Raw genomic sequence first — 26,846 nt, 5'->3', positions numbered from 1 at the left:
TAGAGGCCAGGTCACAATTATGAGGAGAGGTTGGAAGAGTGTTCCTCTTGAGGGCCTAAGAAGAAGAAGAGGTTTCAAAGACGATGAGAGGCTGTCATAGAATCATCGAATCCCTACAGTGCTGAAGGAGGCCATTCGGCCCATCGTGGGCTGCGGCGACAACACTCCCTGCCGGAGCGGATGGAGAAAACTTCCCCTCCCTCCCTCCCCCCCCCTTGTCCCGGTCAGGCGAATGAGTGGCAAACAAACTCGAGGGTCGTCAGGAACTGGAAGGCTCCACGCGAAAGGTTGGTGGATGTGGGTTCCGCAAATGATGTTAAAAGCGGGCGACAGGTACTTGAGTTTGAGAAGCGTGGAGGACTATAGGTTGAGCGAACTGGACGTGGGAGGAAGCATGACCACCCCGTCCCCCCCCAATCCCCCGCCCCGCTTTCGTCTGCTGAATGGCCTCGTTCTGTAAGCTCCTACCATTTAATGTGTGACGGGTGGAGTGGGGGGGAGGAGGCGGAGGGGGTGGGGGTGGGGGGGGGTGAGATGCAGCAATGTAAACAAGAGCCTTAAAGGGACAGGCGGAGGCGGCTAAATTAAGCAGCAAGCTGAACGTGCGGGGTGAAGCCTAACAAAAGGTACATCTAGGGGTTAATGCGTAAACAACGGAAGAGACTTTCAGCGGAGAACAGGGACCATTGAGGGAACACCTGGCCCTCTTGGCGGGGGGGGGAGAAGCTGTTACAGTCCTTTGTACCGGGCAAATTAGCGGGAGCCGGCCTGCCTCACTGGCTGGGATTTGTCGAGAGGAAAATTGCAGCCAATTACTCAGCGATGAGGCCAGCCAGGACGAAAGCCGGGGTGAGTTCGGATCGTGGCGACATTAGCCCATCGTTGCCGAGGTAAACCCTCTCTCGCCCAACGAGAGGTGGAAGATTGGTTGGCTCGCAGCGACAGGGACAAATATATTTGTAATCAGAACATTTGCATTTAAATTGTACCTTATTGAAACGCCTGACAATGAATTTCTCTGCGACTGTTACGCAGGTAAACCACACAGGGAGGGTATAATGTTCATCCCTTTTCATGGCCTGTGCAATGCAAATTCTGCTTTCAGTGTGAGCCATTTCTCATCTCTGTGGTGAACTAGCTCCTCCTACTGGATTGCAGTGAATAACACAGTTCGGGCAGAACAGTATGATTGATTCCTTCAGCGATGCACAAGAGATGGCTACTTACCGACCAATCAACCTTCCTGGAGATGCACAGGTTTAAAGTCATTGGCATCTCTCTTGCATTATCGCTGCAGGATTCCCACATGGGGCGGGGGAAGGCACGGTGGCACAGTGGTGAGCATTGCTGCCTCACAGTGCCAGGGACCCGGGTTCAGTTTCGGCCTCGGCTGAACTCGGTGTGGAGCTTGCATGTTCTCCCTGTGTTTGCATAGGCTTCCTCCGGGTGCTCTGATTTCCTCCCATACTCCAAAGATGTGCAGGTTAGGTGGATTGGCCAAGGTAAATCACCCCTTAGTATCCAAAGATGTGCAGGTTAGGTGGATTGGCCATGCTAAATTGCCCCTTAGTGTCCAAAGATGTGCAGGTTAGGTGGATAGGCCATGGTAAGTTGCCTCTTAGTGTCCAAAGATGTGTAGGTTAGGTGGATTGGCCATGCTAAATTGCCCCTTAGTATTCAAAGATGTGCAGGTTAGGCGGATTGGCCATGCTAAATTGCCCCTTAGTGTCCAAAGATGTGCAGGTTAGGCGGATTGGCCATGCTATATTGCCTCTTAGTGTCCAAAGATGTGCAGGTTAGGTGGATTGGCCACGCTAAGTTGTCCCTTAGTGTCCAAAAATGTGCAGATTAGGTGTGCTAAATTGCCCCTTAGTGTACAAAACCGTGCAGGTTGGGTTGATTGACCATGATAAATTGCCTCTTAGTGGTAGGATAAATATGTGGGGTTACGGAGATAGGGATTGTTGTTGGTGTAGGCTCGATGGGCCGAATGACCTGCTCCTGCACTGTGTGGGGGGGGGGTTCGATGATTCTGTGAGCACGGATCCAATGTTGTACTCTGTCCTGTTTAACCTGATATCAAACTGATCTGGTCTATTATTCCAATCGACATGTTGCAGTGTGTTCGCCAGTTGTTCTATATTCACTGGTAGACGAGGGAAGCCACGCTGTTGTGTCTCCGGCAGCGCAGAAGCCTGATGTTTTTTTTATCAGCGTTTAAAATTCAAGGCAATCAGGCCACTGCCTGATTTGTGACCCATGTGATGGCTGTTATTTCAGCTTCATCATGAGCTAACCGCGCGGGAGCTGGCTATTTGATTGAGCTTCTATCTCTTGTGTAATCATGAATCTTCCCCGCGAACGTTTCAATTAGAAATGCAATTTTGCTTCAGAGACCCAGGGGAGGCTCCGCACCAACCTTCAATCAAACAGCGAGAATCACCCGAGCTGTCAGCTCACCGCCTGTAATACCCTAAAGATATGGGGGACCCTGCCTTTCCCGCAGCTCTGAGGCTGAACTTGGTCTCCGTACGAAAGGGACCTCTTTGTGCAAATCCGTTTTATAAAAATCTGAAATAAAGATGTTGGAAATAAGTATTTATCATTGAATCCCTACATTGCAGCTCAGGCCATTCAGCCCTTTGATTCTGCACCAACTCCCTGGGTGGAATTTTCCCATGGCGGGCGGGACATGAACCATTGCAAAGGTCATACAGAATCTCGGAATCCCTACAGTGCAGAAGGAGGCCATTCAGCCCATCGAGTCTGCACCGACAACAATCCCACCCAGGCCCTATTCCCGTAACCCCACACATTTACCCCACTAATCCCCCTGACATTTAGGGGCAATTTAAAAAGGCCACTCAACCTAGCCTGCACATCTTTGGAGTGTGGGAAGAAACTGGAGCACCCGGAGGAAACCCACACAGACACGGGGAGAATGTGCAAATTCTATACAGACCCGAGCCAGGAATTGAACCTGGGTCCTTGGTGCTGTGAGGCAGCAGTGCTAACCACTGTGCCACCCTATAATTCTGTTCCTCTTTCTTGTCGAGAGTGTAAACTCTTCGAGTAATGGAAAGTTGGGCCATTGCCTTCTCTCTCTTTCTGTATTTCCAGCAATCTTCGCTTTCCCAGTTCAAAGTTAGAACAAGCTTATCGGTATTGTATATTGACCAAGTCTTTTGAGGGGGTTTCATATTGAGTGCAGGGGAGGAGGGTTGCGGGTATAGGCATGTTTCCAGATGTGGGCTTTGACAAGTAGGTCATCTGGGCTGCTCTATGCTTGAGATAAAGAAGCCCAGAATATCGAGGCAATTTTCTGTGTGTGCATGTTTTTGTGCGTGTGTATGTGTGTTTGTGTGTGTGTATGTGTGTGTATGCATGTGTGCGTGTGTGTATGCATGTGTGCGTGTGTGTATGCATGTGTGTATGTGTGTGTGCATATGTGTGTGTGCATGTGTGTGTGTGCGCATGTGTGTGTGTGCACGTGTGTGTGTGTGTGTGTGCGCACGTGTGTGTGTGTGTGTGTGTATGTATGTATGTGTGCATGTGTCTCTAAGCACAAAGACCAGGGCGATTCCCACCACAATCCGTGTTGTGTGTTGGGACCTCGCAAAAGTGCGAAAGCAGGGATACATTCGATTTCAGATCATTGTAAATGGGAGGGACGAGGGGCTGATTTTTGACAAATCTTTTTGCTTAAACAAGAGCAACATCCTTCTCATTTCAAATTAAAATAACCCGAATGTAAAACAACAATTGCAAAGGGTGGGATTGAGACACACTTCAATTGACACATGCTAAATTTGTGCGTGTTCTGAACCTGTGCTCTCCAACTTAGATTCCTCACACTTGAATAATCAGATCATGAAATTCCGTTTAAAATCTACTGATTGAGTAGACTCCTGGCCCTTTATGTGGCGCGCTATTTTGCATATTCTCTCAACTCCTTCCTTGATATGATGTGGAGATGCCAGCGTTGGACTGGGGTGGGCACAGTAAGAACTCTCACAACACCAGGTTAAAGTCCAACAGGTTTATCTGGAATCACAAGCTTTTGGAGCGCTGCCCCTTCATCAGATGAGTGGACAGGTTAGACAGATTCTGCTTTTCTTCCTAATTGAGCTAGTTTAATTTTCTGGGCAGCGTGGCGGCACAGTAGTTAGCACTGCTGCCTCACAGTGCCAGGGACCCGGGATCGATTCCCGGCTTGGGTCACTGTCTGAGTTTGCACATTCTCCCTGTGTCTGCGTGGGTTTCCTCCGGGTGCTCCAGCTTCCTCCCACAGTCCAGAGATGTGCAGGTTAGGTGGATTGGCCATGCTAAATTGCCTCTTAGTGTCCAAAGATGTGCAGGTTAGGTGGATTGGCCATGCTAAATTGCCTCTTAGTGTCCAAAGATGTGCAGGTTAGGGGGATTGGCCATGCTAAATTGCCCTTTAATGTCCAAAGATGTGCAGGTTAGGGAGATTGGCCAGGCTAAATTGCCCCTTAGTGTCCAAAGATGTGCCAGTTAGATGCATTGGCTGTGCTAAATTCTCCTTCGGTATACCCGAACAGGTGCCGGAGTGTGGCGATTGGGGGATTTTTGGAGTAACTTCATTGCAGTGTTAATGTAAGCCGACTTGTGACACTAATAAATAAATAAACTTTAAATAAATGAAACAAGTGTTTATACAACCATGTGCACAGGGTGTGAAATCCCTGTTGAGGCTTGGTGAAAATGAGCAGATGCAGAATTTGTTCCTGACTATAGCTCAGTCCAGCTGTTTTGTGAAGGTCTCCTTATCTCTCAATGTCCAACCTATGCTTACCCCAAGGCTGAGTTCCGAATGAGTCATATACTTTTGACAGCTTTTCCTAACAGACCTTGAAGTGCTAAGATTACAAAGGCCTTCACATTCCCAATGGCCGCACTTGGATCCGAGAACATTTATCCCAGGTAGCTGGTGATTTACAGAGAACGCTTCTCCTCGATTGTCTCTTGCTGATACAATTCTGTCCGGCCACATTCCTCCCACACCTTCCCCTCCCCGTTTGAGATAATCTCACGTTCTCTTGGAGGGGGGGGGGGGGACACTAGGTTTGCTCTACATTTTCCAATTGGCTGCTCCCCAATAGGGTCATTGCAGCCAAGCCCAGTCCCAGCAATATCCAAGATGCACCAACACTGAGAAAAGGAAACAAAAGCTCTTGCATTTATATAGCGCCTTTCACTGTGGCAGGAAGCCCCAAATTTCTACAGCCAATGAAACACTTTCTTCAAGTCTTTCATTGGTGGCATGGCGGCACAGTGGTTAGCGCTGCTACCTCCCAGCACTGGGGACCCCCAGTTCAATTATGGTCTGTGTGGAGTTTGCACATTCTCCCTGTGTCTGTGTGGGTTTTTATCCGGGTGCTCCGGTTTCCTCCCACAGACCAAAGATGTGTGGGTTAGGTTGATTGGCCATGCTAAGTTTCCCCTTAGCGTCAGAGGAATTAGCTAAGGTAAATACGTGGGATTATAGGAATAGGGCCTGGGTGGGATTGTGGTCAATGTAGACTCGATGGGCTGATTGGCCCCCACCCCTCCCTCTGCAGTGTAGGGACAGTCACTGTCAGCGTAAAATTGTGAGAATATTGCAAATAATTTTGGGCTCCATATCTAAGGAAGGATGTGTTGGCCTTGGAGACCGTCCAAAGGAGGTTCACGAGAATGATCCCGGGAATGAAAGGCTTAACGTATGAGGAACATTTGAGGACTTGATGGAGTTTAGAAGGATGAGGGGGGGGGTGGATGTCATTGAAACTTACAGAATACTGAAAGGCCTGGATAGAGTGGATGTGGGAAAGATGTTTCCATTATTCGGAGAGACCGGGGATCCGAGGACACAGCCTCAGAGTAAAGGGACGACCCTTTAGATCTGAGATGAGGAGGAATTTCTTCAGCCAGAGGGCGGTGAATCTGTGGAATTCGTTGCCACAGAGGAGGCCGGGTCATTGAGTGATTATAAGACAGAGTTAGATGGGTTCTTGATTGACAAGGGGATCAAAGGTTATGGAGAAAAGGCAGGAGAATGGGGTTGAGAAACACAGCCACGATCGAATGGCAGAGCAGACTCGATGGGCTGAATGGCCTAATCCTGCTCCGATATTTCATCATCTCCTGAAAACCTGGCAGCCAAGATGCTAAAGGGTAGAAGTGGAGTGGATGATTCCCCTTGTTGGATGGGAACGAGAGGTCATAATTTTAGGCTGAGGGGAGGCAGATTTAAAACAGAAATGAAGAGGAATTATTTTCATTCCGAGTCTGTGGAATTCTCTACCCCAGACACTGGAACACTAAACAAATGTCCTTTGCGTCAGGCGGATTGGCAGGGTAAATATGTGGGGTTACTGGGGTAGGGCCGGGGTGGGATTGTGGTTGGTGCAGACTTGATGGGCTGAATGGCCTCCTCTGTGATTCTATGGAGGTTTAAAGGGAGCAGCAGGAAGGGGGAGATCAGGCAGAGACATGGCCAGCTTTGATTGTATTGGCTATGGAGCAGGCTCAAGGGACTACTCTTGCTCCCAGTTCTTATGTGATCTTCCGTGGTATGGTTTGGACACAGCAGGATCCCACAAGCCAGGACCGGATGGGATGTACCCCAGGTTACTGTGGGAGGTGAGGGAAGTGATTGCAGAGCCCCTGGCGATGATCTTTGCATCGTTGATGGGGACGGGAGAGGTTCCGGAGGATTGGAGGATTGCGGATGTGGTTCCTATTTTCAAGAAAGGGAACAGGGATAGCCCGGGAAATTACCGACAGCTGAGTCTGACCTCAGTGGTTGGTAAGTTGGTGGAGAGGATTCTGAGGGACAAGATTTATGAGCATTTAGAGAAGTTTAGAATGATCAGGAATAGCCAGCACGGCTTTGTCAAGGGCAGGTCTTGACTTACGAGCCTAGTTGAGTTCTTTGAAAATGTGACTGAACACATTGACGTGGTTTACATGGACTTCAGCAAGGCGTTTGATAAGGTTGTCCATGCAAGACTTCTTGAGAAGGTGAGAGGGCATGGGATCCAGGGGGCTTTGGCCTTGTGGATCCAGAACTGGTTTGCCTACAGAAGGCAGAGAGTGGTTGTGGATGGGTCTTTTTCTGCATGGAGGTTGGTCACCAGTGGAGTGCCCCAGGCACTGTTCTAGGACCACTCCACTGTTCTCGGACCCTTGCAGTCTGTCATTTTCATAAATGACCTGGATGAGGAAGTGGAGGGATGGGTTAGTAAGTTCGCCGACGACACGAAGGTTGATGGTGTTGTGGATAGTCTGGAGGGATGTCAGAAGTTGCAGCGAGACATAGATAGGATGCAAGACTGGGCGGAGAAGTGGCAGATGGACTTCAACGCGGATAAATGTGTAGTGGTCCATTTTGGCAGGACCAACAGGATGAAGGAGTACAATATCAAGGGCAGGAGTCTTAGCTGTGTTGAAGAGCAGAAGGATCTTGGGGTCCGGGTCCATAGGACTCTTAAATCGGCCTTGCAGGTGGAGGATGTGGTCAAGAAGGCGTATGGTGTACTGGCCTTCATTAATCGAGGGATTGGGTTTAGGAGTCGGGAGGTAATGCTGCAACTTTATAGGACCCTTGTCAGACCCCACTTGGAGTACTGTGCGCAGTTCTGGTCGCCTCACTACAGGAAGGATGTGGAAGCTATTGAGAGGGAGCAGAGGAGATTTACAAGGATGTTGCCTGGGTTGGGAGGCATTCCTTATGAGGATAGGTTGAGGGAGCTCGGTCTCTTCCCCCTGGAGAGACGAAGGTTGAGAGGCGACCTGATAGAGGTTTATAAGATGTTGAGAGGAATAGATAGGGTGGATTCTCGGAGGCTATTTCCCAGGGCTGAAATGGTTGCTACGAGAGGACACAGGTTTAAGGTGCTGGGGAGCAAGTACAGAGGAGATGTTAGGGGTAAGTTTTTCACTCAGAGGGTGGTGAGTGAGTGGAATCGGCGGTGGTGGTAGAGGCGAACTCGCTGGGGTCTTTTAAAAGATTTCTGGATGAGTATATGGGATCTAATGGCATTGGAAGTTACAGATAGTTCTATGGCTTGGTAGGTTTAGATGTGATCGGTGCAACTTGTGGGCTGAAGGGCCTGTTTGTGCTGTAGTGTTCTATGTTTAAGCATAAATAAGCTGTGTTTGAGGAAACAGCGTAGACAAGGACACCAGAACAAACTGCCCCAGCCCTCTTCAAAATAGTGCCTAAAGACACAGGGCCTTGCTTTATGATCTCATCCAAATGGCGGCACCTCTGACAGTGCGGCACTCCCTCAGCGCTGACCCTCTGACAGTGTGGCACTCCCTCAGCACTGACCCTCTGACAGTGCGGCGCTCCCTCAGCACTGACCCTCTGACAGTGCGGCACTCCCTCAGCACTGACCCTCTGACAGTGCGGCGCTCCCTCAGCACTGACCCTCTGACAGTGCGGCGCTCCCTCAGCACTGACCCTCTGACAGTGCGGCACTCCCTCAGCACTGACCCTCTGACAGTGCGGCACTCCCTCAGCACTGACCCTCTGACAGTGCGGCACTCCCTCAGCACTGACCCTCTGACAGTGCGGCGCTCCCTCAGCACTGACCCTCTGACAGTGCGGCGCTCCCTCAGCACTGACCCTCTGACAGTGCGGCACTCCCTCAGCACTGACCCTCTGACAGTGCGGCACTCCCTCAGCACTGACCCTCTGACAGTGCGGCACTCCCTCAGCACTGACCCTCTGACAGTGCGGCACTCCCACAGCACTGACCCTCTGACAGTGCGGCACTCCCTCAGCACTGACCCTCTGACAGTGCGGCACTCCCTCAGCACTGACCCTCTGACAGTGCGGCACAGGAAGGAAGATATGGGAGGATGGAAGATTCTAAGAAGATTTAAGGAACCCAGCTGTTTATAAAATTATCTTATTTCACCAATGTGTCTTTTGGTCAAACACACAATGGAACAAGAGATAAGAGATAATCAAATCGCTTCAGTTACAAATTAAGAAATGGAAACAGGTACAAGGCCATTCGGCCCAGGAAGCCTGCTTTGCCATTCAGTAAGATCATGGTTGATCTGTCTATGACTTTAACTCCTCCTTCCTGCTTGCCCCCCGACCATCCTCAGCTGCCTTGTCAATCAGGAACCTGTCTAACTCCTCCTTGAATATATTCAATGACGCAGTCTTCTCTGCTCTCTGGGAGAGTGAAGTTTTGATGGCACAGTGGTTAGCACGGCTGCCTCACAGCGCCAGGGACCTGGGTTCGATTCCTGGCTTGGGTCACTGTCTGTGTGGAGTTTGCACGTTCTCCCTGTGTCTGCATGGGTTTCCTCCGGGTGCTCCAGTTTCCTCCCACACCCCAAAGATATGCGGATTAGGTTGATTGGCCGTGCTGAATTGCCTCTTAGTGTCGGGGATTAGCTAGGATAAATACGTGGGGATGGGTGGGATTATTGAGGGTGCCGGCTCAATGGGCCGAATGGCCTCCTTCTGAACTGTAGAGATTCTGTGAACGTAGATTCAATGTTACACTCTGATCTGAATAACTTGACATCATTTTGATATGGCTTGTTATTACTCCATGCTGGGTGGGATTGTTGTCAGTGCAGTCTAGGTGGGCTGAATGGCCTTCTACTGCACCTTAGGGATACTATGACCAATGACCCTGTGAGGGAAGAAATTCCTAAGTGTGAGGCCTCTTACTTAACCTGTGACTGCTCATTCTAGATTTCCTTGTAAGAAGGTACACCTTCTCAGCCTTCACCCTGTCATCAAGCCCTCTCAGAACTTTTGGTTTCAACAAGATTGACAAGTTCAGCATCAATTCTTTCCCCTTTAGAAACAATCTTGGCCTACTCTATAGTTAAGGAAGCCCACCAACGCCTCTACTTTCTCAGGAGGCTAAAGAAATTTGGCACATCGACTGTATCTCACTAATTTTTACAAGTGCACCATAGAAAGCATTCTTTCTGGTTGTATCACAGCTCGGTATGGCTCCTGCTCTGACCAAGATCGCAAGAGGTCTCACGACACCAGGTTAAAAAGACTTTAATCTGGTGTTGTGAGGCCTCTTACTGTGTTTATCCCAGCCCAACGCCGGCATCTCCACATCATGACTGACCAAGACTGCCAGAAACAACAAAATGTAGCCCAATCCATCACTCAAACCAGCCTCCCATCCGTTGACTCTGTCTACACTTCCCACTGTCTCGGAAAAGCAGCCAGCATAATTAAGGACCCCACATACCCCGGGCATTCTCTCTTCCGCCTTCTTCTGTCGGGAAAAAGATACAAAAGTCTGAGATCACGTACCAACTGACTCAAGAGCAGTTCCTTCCCTGCTGCTGTCAGACTTTTGAATTAAGCTGATCTTTCTCTGCACCCTAGCTCTGACATTGTATTCTGCACCCTCTCCTTTTCTTCTCCCCATGTACTCTATGAACAGTATGCTTTGTCTCTATAGCATGCAAGATAAAATACTTTTTACTGTACCTCAATACACGTGACAATAATGAGTCAAATCTAATCAAAGTCCAAATATTACACCAATGTAGAGAGTAGACACTACGGTTAGCATTGCTACCTCACAGTGTCAGGGACTCAGGTTCGATTTCGGCTTGGGTCACTGACGGTGCGGAGTTTGCACGTTCTCCCTGTGTCTGAGTGGGTTTCCCCTGGGTGCTCCGGTTTCCTCCCACAGTCCAAAAGATGTGCCAGTTATTGGTCCTGCTAAATTCTCCCTCAGTGTACCTGAATAGGCGCTGGAGTGTGGCGACAAGGGGATTTTCACAGTAACTTCATTGCAGTGTTAATGTAAGCCTACTCGTTACACAGGTAAATAAATGAACTTTTAAAACAATTGAAAAAGAAAAGGTTCCAAAGCCTGTTTCCTTTCTCCAAACTCCTAAAAACAATACACATCGTCCAAATAACAGCCAGTAAAACAATTTGGAGTGGAAACTTCTCCAGATGTACAGACAGCAATGCTGCGCAGTTTAAGAAGGGTCAGGTATTTTCAGAACCAGCCTTTGTTGTAACAATTAGAATTCTTGATTGCACAGAAACTAATCTCTTTCCGCAAATGGGAGACTGACCTTGTCTTCAAGCGTTACAATTTGTTTTGTTTTAGAGGAGAACTTTTCACTGTCATTTCGCTCCTCCAGATAAGCGAGCTGACCTTGGGATTCAAGTTTTCGTGTCAGGTTACCTCATCGAAGCTTAGAAAATTCGAGCAGAGTTAGACGGGGTGGATTCAGAAAGAACGTTCCCGATGGTGGGGGAGGTTTAAATTTTCAGTTTATTTGTTAGTGTCGCAAGTAAGGCACTAAATTAACACTGCAATGAAGTTACTGTGATTATCCCTGAGTTGCCACACTCCGGTTTGGGTACACTGAGGGAGAATTTAGCACGGCCAATACACCTTTTCATTTCCCCAGGTGGCGCCGGAGTGAAGCAATTTCTTGCAAGCTGTGCCCTGCATACCTTTTAATTCTATCTTTCACTCTCGTATACTTCTAAAACTTCATTCTAACTCTTTTAAACTCTGTAACAATGCTTTAATTGAATCATTAGGTTGATCGTTCTCTAGCTATGACTGTAACACTACATTCTTCACTCGCTCCTTTCCTTCTCTATGAACGGTATGCTCTGTCTGTATAACGTGCAAGAAACAATACTTTTCACTGTGAGGCAGCAGTGCTAACCACTGTATGACCATGCCGGACCAGATATTCCATTGCTGGACCCATCTTCTTCATCCTTCCGCGCAGCTCCCCCTCCGCGCAGCTCCCCCTCACCGCAGCTCCCCCTCCGCACAATTCTTATATCAGATGATAACATTAGAAAGCATAAAATCCCAATACGAGAGATTCAGATTGGCAGGAGCAAACGTTCTGATTATCATCCTGGTTATGATACTGTTTAATTGCAACAACGTGATTGAAATCTTGGCAGAAAGAACACTGAGAGCTTCATTCAAGTAGGAGCTCAATGTCGCACATTGCAAAGAGATTACATTTACCAAGGACGTGGATTTAATTGTGTATCTCTCTGCCTCTGTGTTACTGTGTTGCTGTTTGCTTTTCACTCTCACAATCTTTTTTTTCAGGATGATGGGGTTCGCGCAATGGTTCAAGTTTATTTATTAGTGTCACAAGTAGGCTTACATTCATAGGAACGTAGAACATTACAGCACAGTACAGGCCCTTGGGCCCTCGATGTTGTGCCGAGCTATGTCCAAATCCAAGATCAAGCTATCCCCTCCCTATCATCCAGCTGTCCTCTATGTGCCTATCCAATAAACCGCTTGAAAGTTCCTAAAGTCTCCGACTCCACTATCACAGCAGGCAGTCCATTCCACACCCCAACCACTCTGAGTGAAGAATCTACCTCGGACATCCCTCCTATATCTCCCACCATGAACCTTATAGTTATGCCCCCTAGTAACAGCTACACCCATCCAAGGAAATAGTCTCTGCTCGTCCACTCTATCTATCCCCCTCATCATCTTATAAACCTCTATTAAGTTGCCTCTCATCCTCCTTCGCTCTAAACAGAAAAGCCCCAGCTTCCTCAACCTTTCCTCATAAGACCTACCCTCCAAACCAGGCAGCATCCTGGTAAATCTCCTCTGCACTCTCTCCAATGCTTCCACACTCTTCTTATAATGAGGTGACCAGAACTGAACACAATATTCCAAATGTGGTCTCACCAAGATTCTATATAGTTGTAGCATAACCCCAGGACTCTTAAACTCAAGCCTCCTGTTAATAAACGCTAACACACTGTAAGCCTTCTTCATGGCTCTATCCACTTGAGTGGCAACCTTCAGAAATTTGTGAATATGAACCCCAAGATCTCTTTGTTTCTCCACATTACTCAGAACGCTGCCATTGACCCTGTAATCCGCATTCAGGTTTGTCCTACCAAAATGAATCACCTCACACTTAGCAGGTTTAAACTCCATCTGCCACTTTTTGGGCCAGCTCTGCGTCCTATCAGTGTCTCTTTGCAGCCTACAAGAGCCCTCCACCTCATCCACTACTTCACCAATCTTGGTGTCATCACACTCAATGAAGTTAATGTCGAAATCCCCCAGTCGCCACACTCTGGTGCCTGTTCGGGACACAAAGGGAGAATTTGACACAGCCAATGCACCATAACCAGCACATCTTTCAGAGGTGGGGAGACATGGATGGCATGATGGCACAGTGATTTGCAGTGCTGTCTTAGAGCCAGGGATCCAGGTTTGCTTGGGTCACTGTCTGTGGGGAGTCTGCATGTTCTCCCCGTGTCTGTGTGGGTTTCCTCCAGGTGCCGCTGTTTCCTCCCACAGACTGAAAGACGTGCTGGTTAGGGTGCATCAGCTGTGCTAAATTCTCCCTCAGTGTACCCAGATAGGTGCCAGAATGTGGCGACTAGGGGATTTTCACAGTAACCTCATTGTGGTATTAATATAAGCATACTTGTGACACTAATAAAATTTTAATGCAATCTTTGATGAAACTTCTTAAGGTCATTAAAGGCAATATACACACAAATCTTAATTTTCTTTCTTTCACAGTAAGTCTTTGTTGTTTGATGCTTATAATAAAGTGTGTGGATTGATTTCCTTTACTTCTGGGGTCAGTTATTTTGCTGCCAGGCACTCAGAGGGAGTATGCTGAAAGCATGCATTGTCCTGTTGTTAATGTTTGGTGATGGTAAAAATTAATGGTTGCGACATTCTCACTGCGAATGCATCCTGTAATCACCCACCTCCGATTCCCAGGGGAAAAGGACAATCCTTGTTTTATTGTAAATCCCATAATTTTCAATTAACTTCCTTGTCTGCTGTTTGCTTGTGGAAGCTAAATCATTGCAAATGTTTCTGGCAGGTGTATTGTGCAGCTGTACCTGGCACAGTGGTTCGCGCTGCTGCCTCACAGCGCCAGGAGCCCGGGTTCGATTCCCGGCTTGGGTCACTGTCTGTGCGGAGTTTGCACGTTCTCCCTGTGTCTGTTTCCTCCGGGTGCTCCGGTTTCCTCCCACAGTCCGAAAGACGTGCTGGCTAGGTGCATTGTCCGTGCTAAATTCTCCCTCAGTGTACCCAAAAAGACGGCGGAGTGTGGCGACTAGGGGATTTCCACAGTAACTTCATTGCAGTGTGAATGTAAGCCAAATTGTGACACTAATAAATGAACTTTAGCTTTTTACCAGAGGGAAAATTAGTTTGTTGTTCATGTGGTAGAAATTGCACGAATTACAATGTACTGTAACAAATAGAATCTTACAGCCAGAAAGAGGCCATTCAGCCCATCAAACCCTGCTGGCTTTTTTTCAAAGAGCGATCGAGCGCGGGCAATGGGGGCTAGCTTAGGGGTTTAAAAAAAGGGTGGCATGGATAAGTTGAGCCGAAGGATCTGTTTCCATGCTGTAAACCTCTCTGTGTCTACGATCTAATTAGCTTCTCATTCTTTCCCCGTGACCATGAGTATTTCCCTGTTGATGTGTAATATCCAATTTGTGATTGTGAAATGGCCCTATTAATAAATTAATATTTAGCAGAGTTGTACAAAATGGGCCTGTACTGGGCTGTACTGTTCTGTTCCCGGTGGCAGAGGGGTAGAATCATGGCTGTGAATCTGTGGAATTCGCGACCCCAAAGCGCTGTGGATGCTGGGACAGCGAGTAAATTTAAGGAGGAGTTAGACAGACTTTGAATGGGGTTGAAGGGTTATGGGGAGAAGACAGGAAAATGGAGATGAGGAGCATATCAGCCATGATCGAATGGCGGAGCGGACTCGATGGGCCGAATGGCCTCATTCTGCTCCTATATCTTATGAACTTTACGAACATGGAGTGCTGTGGTTCAAGAAGGTGGCTCACCACCTCCTTCTCATGGGGCAATTAGGGATGGGCGATAAATGTTGGACCCAGCCAGAGACACCCACATCCCACGGACGAATTGGCAAGGAATCGAAGAGAAGCCTGTCCTCGTTGTTTTAGTGGGGAGGATTCGCTGGCTGGTGGCCAACATGGCAAAGCAGGATTTGGGGAAATCGAATTGGTTCCAATTTTTCACTCCTTTGTGTGTCCGCTGACAGGAACTGGAGAGTTACCGCAAAGCCATGCACAAGATGGCCGATGACATCATCAACCTGAGGAAAGACATCGGGAGGCTGGAGACGGAGAACAGCAAATTGCGGAGTGAACTGAGCTCGCACCAGGACCTGGGACGCATGCTGCTGGACGACACCGACATCGATGTAATGACAAAGGCAGAAATAGCCGACAGAATAGGTTTGGTTCAAGACATTTCTCATTGTGCATAAAACTGTGATGGAGGAAAAAAAATGATCTTGTCCCAGATCTATCTTGGTGTAACTTCTCATTTTCCCTGGGGAGGTGGTGGGATTGTCATTGCGTTCAGTAATCCAGAGACAACGGGGATGGGATTCTCCGGCCGCACTCATCCCAAGGCTGGAAAATCCCACCCGAGGTCAATGGTCCTTTGTATGGTTCATTACCCCCACCTGTCCGCTACGATTCCCGTGAATCCATCCCTGATTGATAAAGGCGAGTGTGCCTTATGCCTTTTTCACCACCCTATTAACCTGCTGTTCCACCTTCAGAGATCCATGGACGGACAAGCCAAGGTCCCTTTGTTCTAGTGTCAGGCCTCTCATAGTGTACTTCCTTGTCAAATTTCTCCTTCCAAAGTGCATCACCTCACACTTTTCAGGGTTAAATTCCATCTGCCACTCATCCGCCCATTAGACCATCTCGTCTATACCCTCCTGTAACACAAGACACACAATCGCACTGTTAACCACCCGGCCAATTGATGACATTGTGCTTGTTCTACACAACAAAATGGTCTGAGGCCATACTAACGTTCCACACCTTAAGCATTGTAATGGATCTTGATCTATGCTTCATGTTGCTGTATCTCCTGCCAAAGAAGATGGGTGCTGATGCCTGACTGCGCGCTGGTACGTGTGTGCATAAAACCCGCCTGGGTCCAGGGTCAGAGAAGTAATTGGCTTTGGCAGTGGTCCCGAAGGAGATGAGGTCCAGGTTGCAATGGTTCTCAGGTTGTCAGGTCTTCCTGTGTGGCCTTCATAGTTTGGTCAGAGCAGGGTTCGGAATAGAAACCTTCCATTCAAGAAGAAGGGATGAATGGGTAGAGGGAGTGGGAAAGCTCAGGTGGACCCCTGGGCTTTATATCGGGTGGGGTGGGGCAGCACAGTGGTTAGCACTGCTACCTCATAGCGCCAGGGATCTGGATTCGATTCTTAGCTTGGGTCACTGTCTGTGTGGAGCCTGCACATTCTCCCCGTGTCTGCATGGGTTTCCTCCAGGTGCTCAAGTTTCCTCCCACAGTCCAAAAGACGTGCTGGTTAGATGCATTGGCCATGCTAAATTCTCCCTCAGTGTACCTGAACAGGACCAGAGTGTGGCGACTAGGGGATTTTCACAGTAACTTCATTGCGGTGTTAATGTAAACCAACTTGTGACACTAATAAATGAAGTTTAAACGTTAGGAAGGGTCTGGGAAAGACCGTGATATTAAAGTCACGGCTGGAGGAATGAGCTTGGTGAGGAATTCTAGAGACTGTCAAATTACTGCACCATTTCTCCTGACCATGCTTCTAAACACAGTCCAGAATAAAACACTAGGGTACGATCCTACTGGACGTTCACGCCATGTTCCCATTGTAGCAAAGTCGGAGAATTTGGCACCAAGATAAACCTCTGTTCAGTGCAGCGGGTTGGGAAAATCCGACTGGCACGAAGGTCGGAAAATTCTGGCCTCGGTCTGCACGTTACAAAGGGTTGTGAAGATAGCCCAATCCACGATGCAAACCGGCTCCCCATCCATTGACTCTGTCTACACTTCCTGCTGCCTTGATAAAGCAGCCAGTATAATCAGGCATCCCGGGGGGACTGGCTGGAACTCTATCACCTTGCCCGTCTCAAAGTCGGCGCGGGATCACCAATGGGAACCTCCGTTGACTTTGGGCAGAAATTTCCGGTCTCAGGCTGTAAAATCCTGATTCCTCTCTCCCACATTCTTCCATCGGGAAAATGATACAAAAGTCTGAGGTCATGTACCAACCAACTCAGGAACAGCTTCTTCCCTGCTGCCAACAGATTTTTGAATGGACCTACACTATATTGAGTTAATCTTTCTCTACACCCTAGCTACGACTACATTTTGCACCCTCTCCTTTCCCTCTCCCCTGTGTGCTCTATGATCGGTATGCTTTGTCTGTGTAGTGCACAAATTGAATCAAAATATTTAAGCTTCGGTCATTGACTGTAAAGAGACCAGTTCACCCTGGCTTCGACTGATTAATAAAACCACACTCCTGATTTCTGTCTAATACAGGATCACGTAAACCGGGATGGGACTGATGTCTTAACTTTCTCTCCTTTGTGTCTTCTCTTGTTTGGCTTCCAGTTTTATTAAGACAGAAACTGGCCTCCGAAACTGCTGAGGTTCTAAGTTGCAAAGATAAAGTACAGCAGCTGCAGAACGAGTTAATTCGGGTGAGTGGAAAGATTATCGTGTGGTTGACGGTGGCACAACAGTTAGCTTATTTTTACACTTTGGTTGTTTTCTTTAATGTTTATTTACTTATTGGTCACAAGTAAGGCTTACATTAACACTGCAATGAAGTTACTGTGAAAATCCCCTAGCCGCCACACTCCTTGGGTACACTGAGGGAGCATTTAGCACGGCCGATGCACCCTAACCAGCACGTCTTGCGGAAGAAACCCACGCAGACATGGGGAGAATGTGCGAACTCCACACAGACAGTGACCCAAGCTGGGGATTGAACCCGGGTCCCTGGCACTGTGGAGCGGCTGTGCTAACCACTGTGCCACCGTGCCGCCCCTCTGGCAGCTCATTCCAGACACTCACCACCTTCTGTGTGAAAGGATTGCCCCCCTCTGGACTCTTGTATCTTCCCCCAGTCAAAAACTTAAGAGACAATTTGGGACAGAGTGTTATTCAGGGGATGTGGTGAGGGGTCTGGTTTGATCTTATGGAAATTTGCTGGGTGTAATGTGTTTGTTATGTTCCGAGTGTAAGATTTAGCATCCCTGAGACATTAAGTTGTCGATGTTGTGTGTTCCAGAAGAATGATTGTGAGGTGGAACTATTGCGGGTTCAGAAAGCCCATCAGCAGCAGCAAGCAGTGTTACAGAAATACCAGGAAAAAATGCACAAATCAAAGATTCTTGAAGACACCATTCGCCAACAAGAGAAGGTAATGCCGCCTTTCTAAAACATGAGAGAGATAATTAGAGGTAAAATCCGAATGTTGCACTTGCTACGTGAAGGTGGCACGGTGGTTAGCACTGCTGCCTCACAGCGCCAGGGACCCGGGTTCGATTCCTGGCCTCGGGTCACTGTCTGTGTGGAGTCTGCATGTTCTCCACGTGTCTGTGTGGGTTTCCTCCGGGTGCTCTGGTTTCCTCCCACAGTCTGAAAGGGCAGCACGGTAGCACAGTGGTTAGCACTACTGCTTCACAGCTCCAGGGACCTGGGTTCAGTTCCAGCCTTGGGTGACTGTCTGTGTGGAGTTTGCACATTCTCCTCATGTCTGCGTGGGTTTCCTCCGGGTGCTCCGGTTTCCTCCCACAGTCTGAAAGGGCAGCACGGTAGCACAGTGGTTAGCACTACTGCTTCACAGCTTCAGGGACCTGGGTTCAGTTCCAGCCTTGGGTGACTGTCTGTGTGGAGTTTGCACATTCTCCTCATGTCTGCGTGGGTTTCCTCCGGGTGCTCCGGTTTCCTCCCACAGTCTGAAGATGTGCGGGTTAGGTTGATTGGCCTTGTTAAAATTGCCCTTGGTGTCCTGAGATGTGTAGGTTAGAGGGATGAGCAGGTAAATATGTAAGGATATGGGGGTAGGGCCTGGGTAGGATTGTGGTCGATGCAGCTTGATGGGCCGCATGGCGTCTTTCTGTACTGTAGGGATTCTGGAGATTATAGAAAGATGTGCTGGTTAGGGTGCATTGGCCGTGCTAAATTCTCCCTCACTGTACCCAAGCAGGCACTGGAGTGTGGCGACTAGGGGATTTTCACAGTAACTTCATTGCAGTGTTAATGTAAAGAGAAAACACTGGAAATTCTCAGCACCTCACTGTACCGCAAGCCCACAGACAACCTCACAACACTCCACTTCTCCAGCTTCCACCCTAAACATGTTAAAGAAGCCATCCCCTACGGACAAGCCCTCCGTATACACAGGATCTGCTCAGATGAGGAGGATCATGACAGACACCTCCAGACCCTGAAAGATGCCCTCATAAGAACAGGATATGGTGCTGAACTCACCGATTAACAGTTTTGACATGCCACAGCGAAAAACCGCACAGACCTCCTCAGAAGACAAACACAGGACACGGTGGACAGAGTACCCTTCATCGTCCAGTACTTCCCCGGAGCGGAGAGGCTACGACATCTTCTCTGGAGTCTTCAACATATCACTGATGAAGACGAACATCTCGCCAGGGCCATCCCCACACCCCCACTTCTTGCCTTCAAACAACCGCACAACCTCAAACAGACCATTGTTCGCAGCAAACTACCCAGCCTTCAGGAGAACAGTGACCACAATACCACACAACCCTGCCACAGCAACCTCTGCAAGACATGCTGGATCATCGACATGGATACCATCATCACACGTGAGAATACCTTCCACCAGGTACATGGTAAATACTCTTGCAACTCGGCCAACATTGTCTACCTGATACGCTGCAGGAAAAGATGTCCTGAAGCATGGTACATTGGGGAGACCATGCAGATGCTACGACAACAGATGAATGAACACCACTCGACAATCACCAGGCAGGAGTGTTCCCTTCCCGTTGGGGGACACTTCAGTGGTCACAGGCATTCGGCCTCTGATCTTCGGGTAAGCGTTCTCCAAGGCGGCCTTCATGACACACGACAGCGCAGAGTCGCTGAGCAGAGACTGATAGCCAAGTTCCGCACACATGAGGACGGCCTCAACCGGGATCTTGGGTTCATGTTGCACTGCCTGTAACCCCCATGACTTGCCTGGGTTTGCAACATCTCACTTACTGCCCCGCCTGGAGACAGTACACATCTCTTTAACCCATACTAATGCTATCTCCACTCACATTGTCTGCACCTTTAAGACTTGAATAGCAGCTTGGCTGTAAAGACTTGCATCCGAATCAGTATTCTGTAAACTGCGTGTGACTTGATCTGCCCTTCTCTGATCAGAACCTTCCACACACCTGATGAAGGAACACCGTTTCCGAAAACTTGAGATTACTGTCAAATAAACTGGTTGGACTCGAACCTGGTGTTGTGAGACTTCTTACTGTGTTTACCCCAGTCCAGTGCCGGCATCGCCACGTCATATCCAAATAATTGCAGGTTAGGTGGATTGGCCATATTAAATTGCCCCTTAGTGTCAGCGGAATTAGCAGGGTAAATATGTGGGATTATGGGGATTGGGTGGGGTTGTTGACAGGACAGGCTAGCTGTTCTTGAGTTGGTTGGTTCGTGACCTCAGACTTTTGTATCTTTTTCCCGACAGAAGAAGGTGGAAGAGAGAATGTCCGGTGTGCATGGGGTACTTAATTATGCTGGCTGCTTTTCCGAGGCAGCGGGGAGTGTAGACAGAGTCAGTGGATGGGAGGCTGGTTGGTGTGATGGATTGGGCTACATTCATGCCCCTTTGTAGTTTCTCGCGGTCTTGGGCAGAGCAGGACCCATACCAAGCTGTGATACATCTGGAAAGGATGCTTCCTATGGTGCTTCTGTAAGAGTTGATCGGTTTCACACTCTGGCAGGGTTGGGTAGAGCCGGGTTATATTCCCAGTTAAACGACATTGATTCTGTATGGTTAGTATCTAACCCATTTGTTTAATGCTGCTTTAATGCAGGTTATAGAAAGAATGGAGAGCCTTTTGGACAAAAAGTTGAAAGAAATACCAAGAGAGAAGCTTGACGTATCTAAAAAACGTGCAGGTAAGTTCATTGACTGGAGAACTAAGAAAAACTTAGGCCATTTGGCCCCTTGAGCCTGCTCTACCGTTCAACAAGATTATGACTGATCTTCTGTCTGGACTCCACTGCCTCACCCTAACCCCTGCCTTACCTCCCCAAAACCCACCTTGAACATGTTCAGTTATTGCCCCTCCATCAAGGGGTTTCTTCCTCCATACCCTATCCATCTCAGCCTTGTATGTGTTTAGTTACTGAACAATCTGGGGTTGAGAAGTTCCACAAGTGACTGATTTGGAGAATTGTGATAGGCCACAGTGAGAGAGCTGTGTGCGGTTCTGGTCGCCACACTATAGGAAGGGTGTGATTGCAAACAAAGGGGATGTTGCCTGGGCTGTAACATTTCAGTAATGAAGAGAGGCTGGTTAGTCTGGAGTTATTCTCCTTACAGCAGAGAAAGCACAAAGAATTCTACAGCGCTGAAGGAGACCACTTGGTCGATTGAGTCTGCACCGACCACAATCCCACCCATCTGTATAACCCCATGCATTTACACCAGCTATTCCCCTTGACTCTGAGGGTCAATTTAGCATGGCCAATCCATGTAACCTGCACATCTTTTGGACTTGGGAGGAAACCGGAGCACCCAGAGGAAACCCACGCAGACACGGAGAGAATGTGCAAACTCCGCACAGACAGTGTTAAATACACTCAATGACCCGGCCTCCTCTGTGGCAACGAATTCCACAGATTCACCCAGCCTCTGGCTGAAGAAATTCCTTCTCAGTTCCAAGGAATCGTCCCTTTTACTCTGAGGCTTTGACCTCGGATCCTGGTCTCTCCGACTAATGGAAACATCTTCCCCACGTCCACTCCATCCAGGCCTTTCAGTATCCCGTAAGTTTCATTGAGATGGGGAGGATAGGAAGGAACTTCTCCCCTTAGTAGAGGGGTCAATAACTAAGTGGTGTAGATTTAAGTGAAGGGGCAGGAGATTTGGAGGAGATTGGAGGAAAAGCTTTTTGACCCAGAGGGCAGTGGGAGACTGGAACTCACTGCCTGAAAGGGTGGCAGAGGTGGGAACCCTCACATTGAAGAAGCATTTAGGTGAGCACTTGTAACGCTGTAGCATACAAGGTGAGGGATCAAGCGCTGGAAAGTAGGATTAGAATAGATAAGTGCTTGATGGCCGGAGCAGACACAATGGGCCGAAGGGCCTCTTTTTGTGCTATGAAATTCTATGGGCAAAGTTTCCCATTCTGCTCACCATGGGAATCGGAGTGAGCGGAATGGGAAAAATCAGTTGACCTTGGGCAGGATTTTCTGGTTTTGGGGAGAGCGTGGATGGAAAGTCCATCCTATGGGTGTCATCTTACCTGCTGTTCATGCCATGTTCCCGTTGCAATGAGGTTGGAGAATCTGGTGTCCAGCCAAATCTTCCTTCACTGCAGTGGGATGGGAGTATCCGATGTATGACTTTATTATTCTTTCACACCACAGTGCTAAATTGATGATTCCTGTATTCCGGGAATCCGACCCCAGAGTTGCAGACTGTCCAGCTAGGTCCAAATAGCTTATTAGCATCAAGTGATTGCATCTGAATATTTACATGATGCACTTTCAAATTGTGTCAGTATTTGTTTGCATTATTTATTGATTGATTTGATTTATTATTGCCACATCTAGTAGTGAAAAGTATTGTTTCTTGCACGCTGTACAGACGAAGCATACCGTTCATAGAGAAGGAAAAGACAAAGTGCAGAATGTAGTGTTACAGTCATAGTTAGGATGTAGAGAAAGATCAACTTAAAATGACGTAATTTAATTTGATTTGTTATTGTCACATGTATTAGTATATAGTGAAAAGTCTTGTTTCTTGCGCGCTATGTAGACAAATCATATTGTTCATGGAGAAGGAAAGGAGAGGGTGCAGAATATAGTGTTACAGTCACAGCCAGGATGCAGAGAAAGATCAACTTAATGCGAGGTAAGTCCATTCAAAAGTCTGATGGCAGCAGGGAAGAAGCTGTTCTTGAGTCATTTGGTACGTGACCTCAGAATTTTGTATCTTTTTCCCAACAGAAGAGGCTGGAAGAGAGAATGTTCGGGGAGCATGGGGTCCTTAATTATGCCGGCTGCTTTGCGAGAAGTGTAGACAGAGTCAATGGATGGGAGATTGGTTTGAGTAATGGACTGGGCTACATTTATGACCCTTCATACTTTATTGCAGTCTTGGGTAGAGCAGGAGACATTCCAAGCTGTGATATAACCAGGAAGAATGTTTTCTATGGTGCGTCTGTAAAAATTGGTGAGATCGGAGCAGACATGCCAAATTTCCTTATTATGGATATTTGAACCATGACATGAATTAATCTTTGTTGAGAATCCAATGAAAGGAAGCGAGTTGATTTTTTGATGTAAATGGATGAGAATGTAGGTTATGCTATGGAAAGTTATTGTGCATCATGGTTATTGTGTGGTTGCATGTATCTGAATAGGGGTTACTGATAACAGTGTAAGGAAAGAGGTGGAGTCCATTCTGCTGGCAGAGAACGCTCGGCTGAGAGATGAAATCGGGAAGTTACGACACCAGCCTGTGCCCATCATTCTCCAACAACCAGCCAAGGTATGGTTCATGTCAAGCAAGATTTGATTTGTATTTAAACATAGACCCGGCAACACAATGGCTAGCACTGCTGCCTCACAGTGCCAGGGACCCGGGTTCGATTCCCGGCATAGATCACTGTCTTTATCTGTCATTCTCCCCGTGTCTGCGTGGGTTTCCTCCGGGTGCTCCAGTTTCCTTCCACAGCCTGAAAGGTGTGCTGGTTAGGGTGCATTGGCCGTGCTAAATTCTCCCTCAGTGTAACCGAACAGGCGCTAGACTGTGGCGACTGGGGGATTTTCACAGTTACTTCATTGCAGTGTTAATGCAAGCCTACTTGTGACGTTAATAAATGAACTTTAAACTTTTAGAATCCCTACAGTGCAGAAGGAGACCATTTGGCCCATTGGGCCTGCGCCAACCACAATCCCAGTTAGGCCCTATCCCCATAACGCGTTTACCCTGCTATTCCCCCTGACACTAACGGGGCACTCATCTGATGAAGGAGCAGTGCTCTGAAAGCTCGAGATTCCAAATAAACCCATTTAACTTTCACCTGGTGTTGTGAGACTTCTGACTTTTGGGGCAATTTAGCACGGCCAATCCGTCTAAGCTGCACATCTTTGGAGTGTGGGAGGAAACCCAGGCAGACTCGAGGAGAATGTGCAAACTCCGCACAGGCAGTGACCCGAGGCCGGAATCGAACCCGGGTCCCTGGCGCTGTGAGGCTGCAGTGCTAACCCGCTGTGCCACCCAAATCACGTGGACTGGCTGGATTCTTTGCTACTTTAATTGAGTGGAGCAGAAGGGCTTCTGATTTCAGTCAGAGTTCGCCGCCAGGTTGGAAAACCGTGGATTTGGATCCCACACACGGATTTGAACTCTTAGGGCGGGGATTTTCCAGCTGATCTTGCCCAGAAACTGGAAGACCCCATCCGAGAGGAACAGACCTTTGCATGGTCTACACACCACCGCCCCCCCCCCCCCCCAACACTCCCACCTACCGCCCGCTCCAGTTCCCATGGCGGACGAGACAGGAACCTCTCCCCTATAATCTAAAAGATGGGCTTTGTTCCTTCACTGGGAGCCACGCCGACTGCCACCCAGTCTATATACACTTCCCGTGTTTGTTCAGCCTTTCCAGCATTTTAGCCGCCCTGATAAACCCTTGCTGTTTGCGATGACCTTTCACTGCTCTCCTTCCTTTCAGGAGTCTCTTCCCGACGCGGAGAAACTGGGCTTACTCGCAAAGCTGGAAAAGGCACAGAGCCGCATACAAACGCTGGAGACTCTGGTGGGTAGACTTTGGAAAGTGTTTTCAGAAAGCATCTCTCTGCACTCGTTAAGCCTCCGATCACCACTGATCCAACATTCCACGGTGACACATGACTGAGGATATTACAGAGGGACTGGACTGTGGGTAACTGTAGAGTTGCCAGCAGCCACAGTAAGATCCAGTTTGTCTACATCTCTGCTGCTGCTATGGAAGTCTGTGCTGGAATTAAACTGTCTCAAGCCGCATGGCTTGTGTGGTACAGTGGTTAGCACTGCTGTCTCACAGCACCAAGGTCCCGGGTTCGATTCCTGGCTTGGGTCACCGTCTGTGCGGAGTTTGTACATTCTCCTCATGTCTGAGTGGGTTTCCTTCAGGTGTTTCCTCCTACTGTCTGAAAGACATTGCTGGTTAGGTGCTAAACACTCCCTCGGTGTAGCCAAACAGGTGTTGCAGTGTGGTGACTAGGGGATTTTCACAGTAACTTCACTGCAGCGTTAATGTACAGTAAGAAGTCTCACAACACCAAGTTAAAGTCCAACAAGTTTATTTGGTAGCACGAGCTTTCGGAGCGCTGCTCCTTCATCAGGTGAGTACTACCAAATAAAGCTGTTGAATTTTAACCTGGTGTTGTGAGACTACTTACTGTGCTTACCCCAGTCCAAGCTGGCAACTCCACATCAGTGTTGGTGTAACATAGAAAAACTACAGCACAATACAGGCCCTTCGGCCCACAAAATTGTCCCTACCTTAGAGATTACTAGGCTCACCTATAACCCTCTATCTTACTAAGTTCCATGTACTTATCTAAAAGTCTCTTAAAAGACCCTATCGAATCCGCCTCCACCACCGTTGCTCGCAGCCCATTCCTCGCACCCACCACTCTCTGAGTGAAAAACCTACCCCTGACATCTCCTCTGTACCCAGTCCCTGTGGAAGTCTACCTGTGACACTCATTAAAAAATAAAATTTGTTGAAATTTCGTTTTTCAAATGCTGGAATCCAATGTGTAACACAGTCTTTTGCTGCAAGGTTAGGTGGATTGGCCACGCTAAATTGACCCTAGTGTCAGGGGGATTAGCAGGGTAAATATATGGGGTCACAGGGATAGGGCCTAGGTGGGATTGTGGTCGGCGCAGAGTGAATGGGAGTGTAGGGACTTCTGCAGTGTAGGGATTCTGTGATTAACAAATTGGGCTCAGGAATTTCACAGACAAGAGGCGAGATTCTCTAGCCTCTCAGCCACGTGGTTCCAGATGACAGAAGGTGGCGCGTTGTTTGCTAGCGGTGGGATTCTCCAGTCCTGCCGCTATCAGTAGGAATTCCAACTGGTGTAACCCCACTCCTGTGTAAAGCCTGCAGACAGGGGTGCGCTGCCAGAAGGACTGGAAAATCCCACCAGCCTGAACAGACGGAGAGTTCCAGCCATTATCTCCAAGTAATGTAGCACCAATCATAGGGTATGAGGCTTCAAGTCTTCACTGGGGCACCAATGGGCATAAAGAGCTAACAGCTACAGTAATGAGTTCAAAATCCTGGTTCCAGTGCAATGCCGAGGTGAATGAAAAAGACATCCTCCGATGCTGGACTTTCCTCGCATTCTGTTTGGGGAAATACCTTTGGACACACTGGCTTGCCATAAGACTACAAAGACATGTGATCTGAGAGTAGGAATAGGGATGTTTTGGTGCAATTGTGTACAGCGTTGGTGAGGCTACACTTGGAATATTGTGAGCAGTTTTGGTGTCCTTATCTGAGGAAAGATGTCCTTGCTATAGAGGGAGCACAATGAAGGTTTACCAGACTGATTCCTGGGATGGCAGGTCTGTCATATGAGAGGAATAGGTTAGGATTGTATTCACTGGAGTTTAGAAGAGCGAGAGGGGACCTCATAGGAACTTATAAAATTCTAACAGGGTTAGACAGGGTAGATCCGGAAAGAATGTTCCCGATGGTGGGGGAGTCCAGGACTTTGGGGGGGTCATAGTTT

At 48.2% G+C, this 26,846-nt stretch overlaps 1 protein-coding gene across 1 annotated transcript in view; it reads left to right on the top strand.

Annotated features, from left to right (window-relative positions):
- The window catches only part of ccdc33 (coiled-coil domain containing 33), a 218,295-nt gene that overhangs the window by 185,770 nt on the left and 5,679 nt on the right, over positions 1-26,846 (top strand). The window contains exons 16-21 of the mRNA XM_080216251.1: positions 15,085-15,280; positions 17,445-17,533; positions 18,127-18,258; positions 20,918-21,002; positions 23,477-23,604; positions 24,794-24,877. Coding sequence (XP_080072377.1) covers positions 15,085-15,280; positions 17,445-17,533; positions 18,127-18,258; positions 20,918-21,002; positions 23,477-23,604; positions 24,794-24,877 — 714 coding nt within the window. The remainder of the gene's footprint in view (positions 1-15,084; positions 15,281-17,444; positions 17,534-18,126; positions 18,259-20,917; positions 21,003-23,476; positions 23,605-24,793; positions 24,878-26,846) is intronic.

Source organism: Carcharhinus amblyrhynchos, chromosome 32 (genome assembly GCF_965287045.1).
Source record: "Carcharhinus amblyrhynchos chromosome 32, sCarAmb.v2.hapA, whole genome shotgun sequence".
Lineage (NCBI taxonomy): Eukaryota > Metazoa > Chordata > Chondrichthyes > Carcharhiniformes > Carcharhinidae > Carcharhinus > Carcharhinus amblyrhynchos.
Note: the sequence above shows the minus strand (reverse complement) of the source record. Positions and strands in the feature narration are given on the sequence as shown.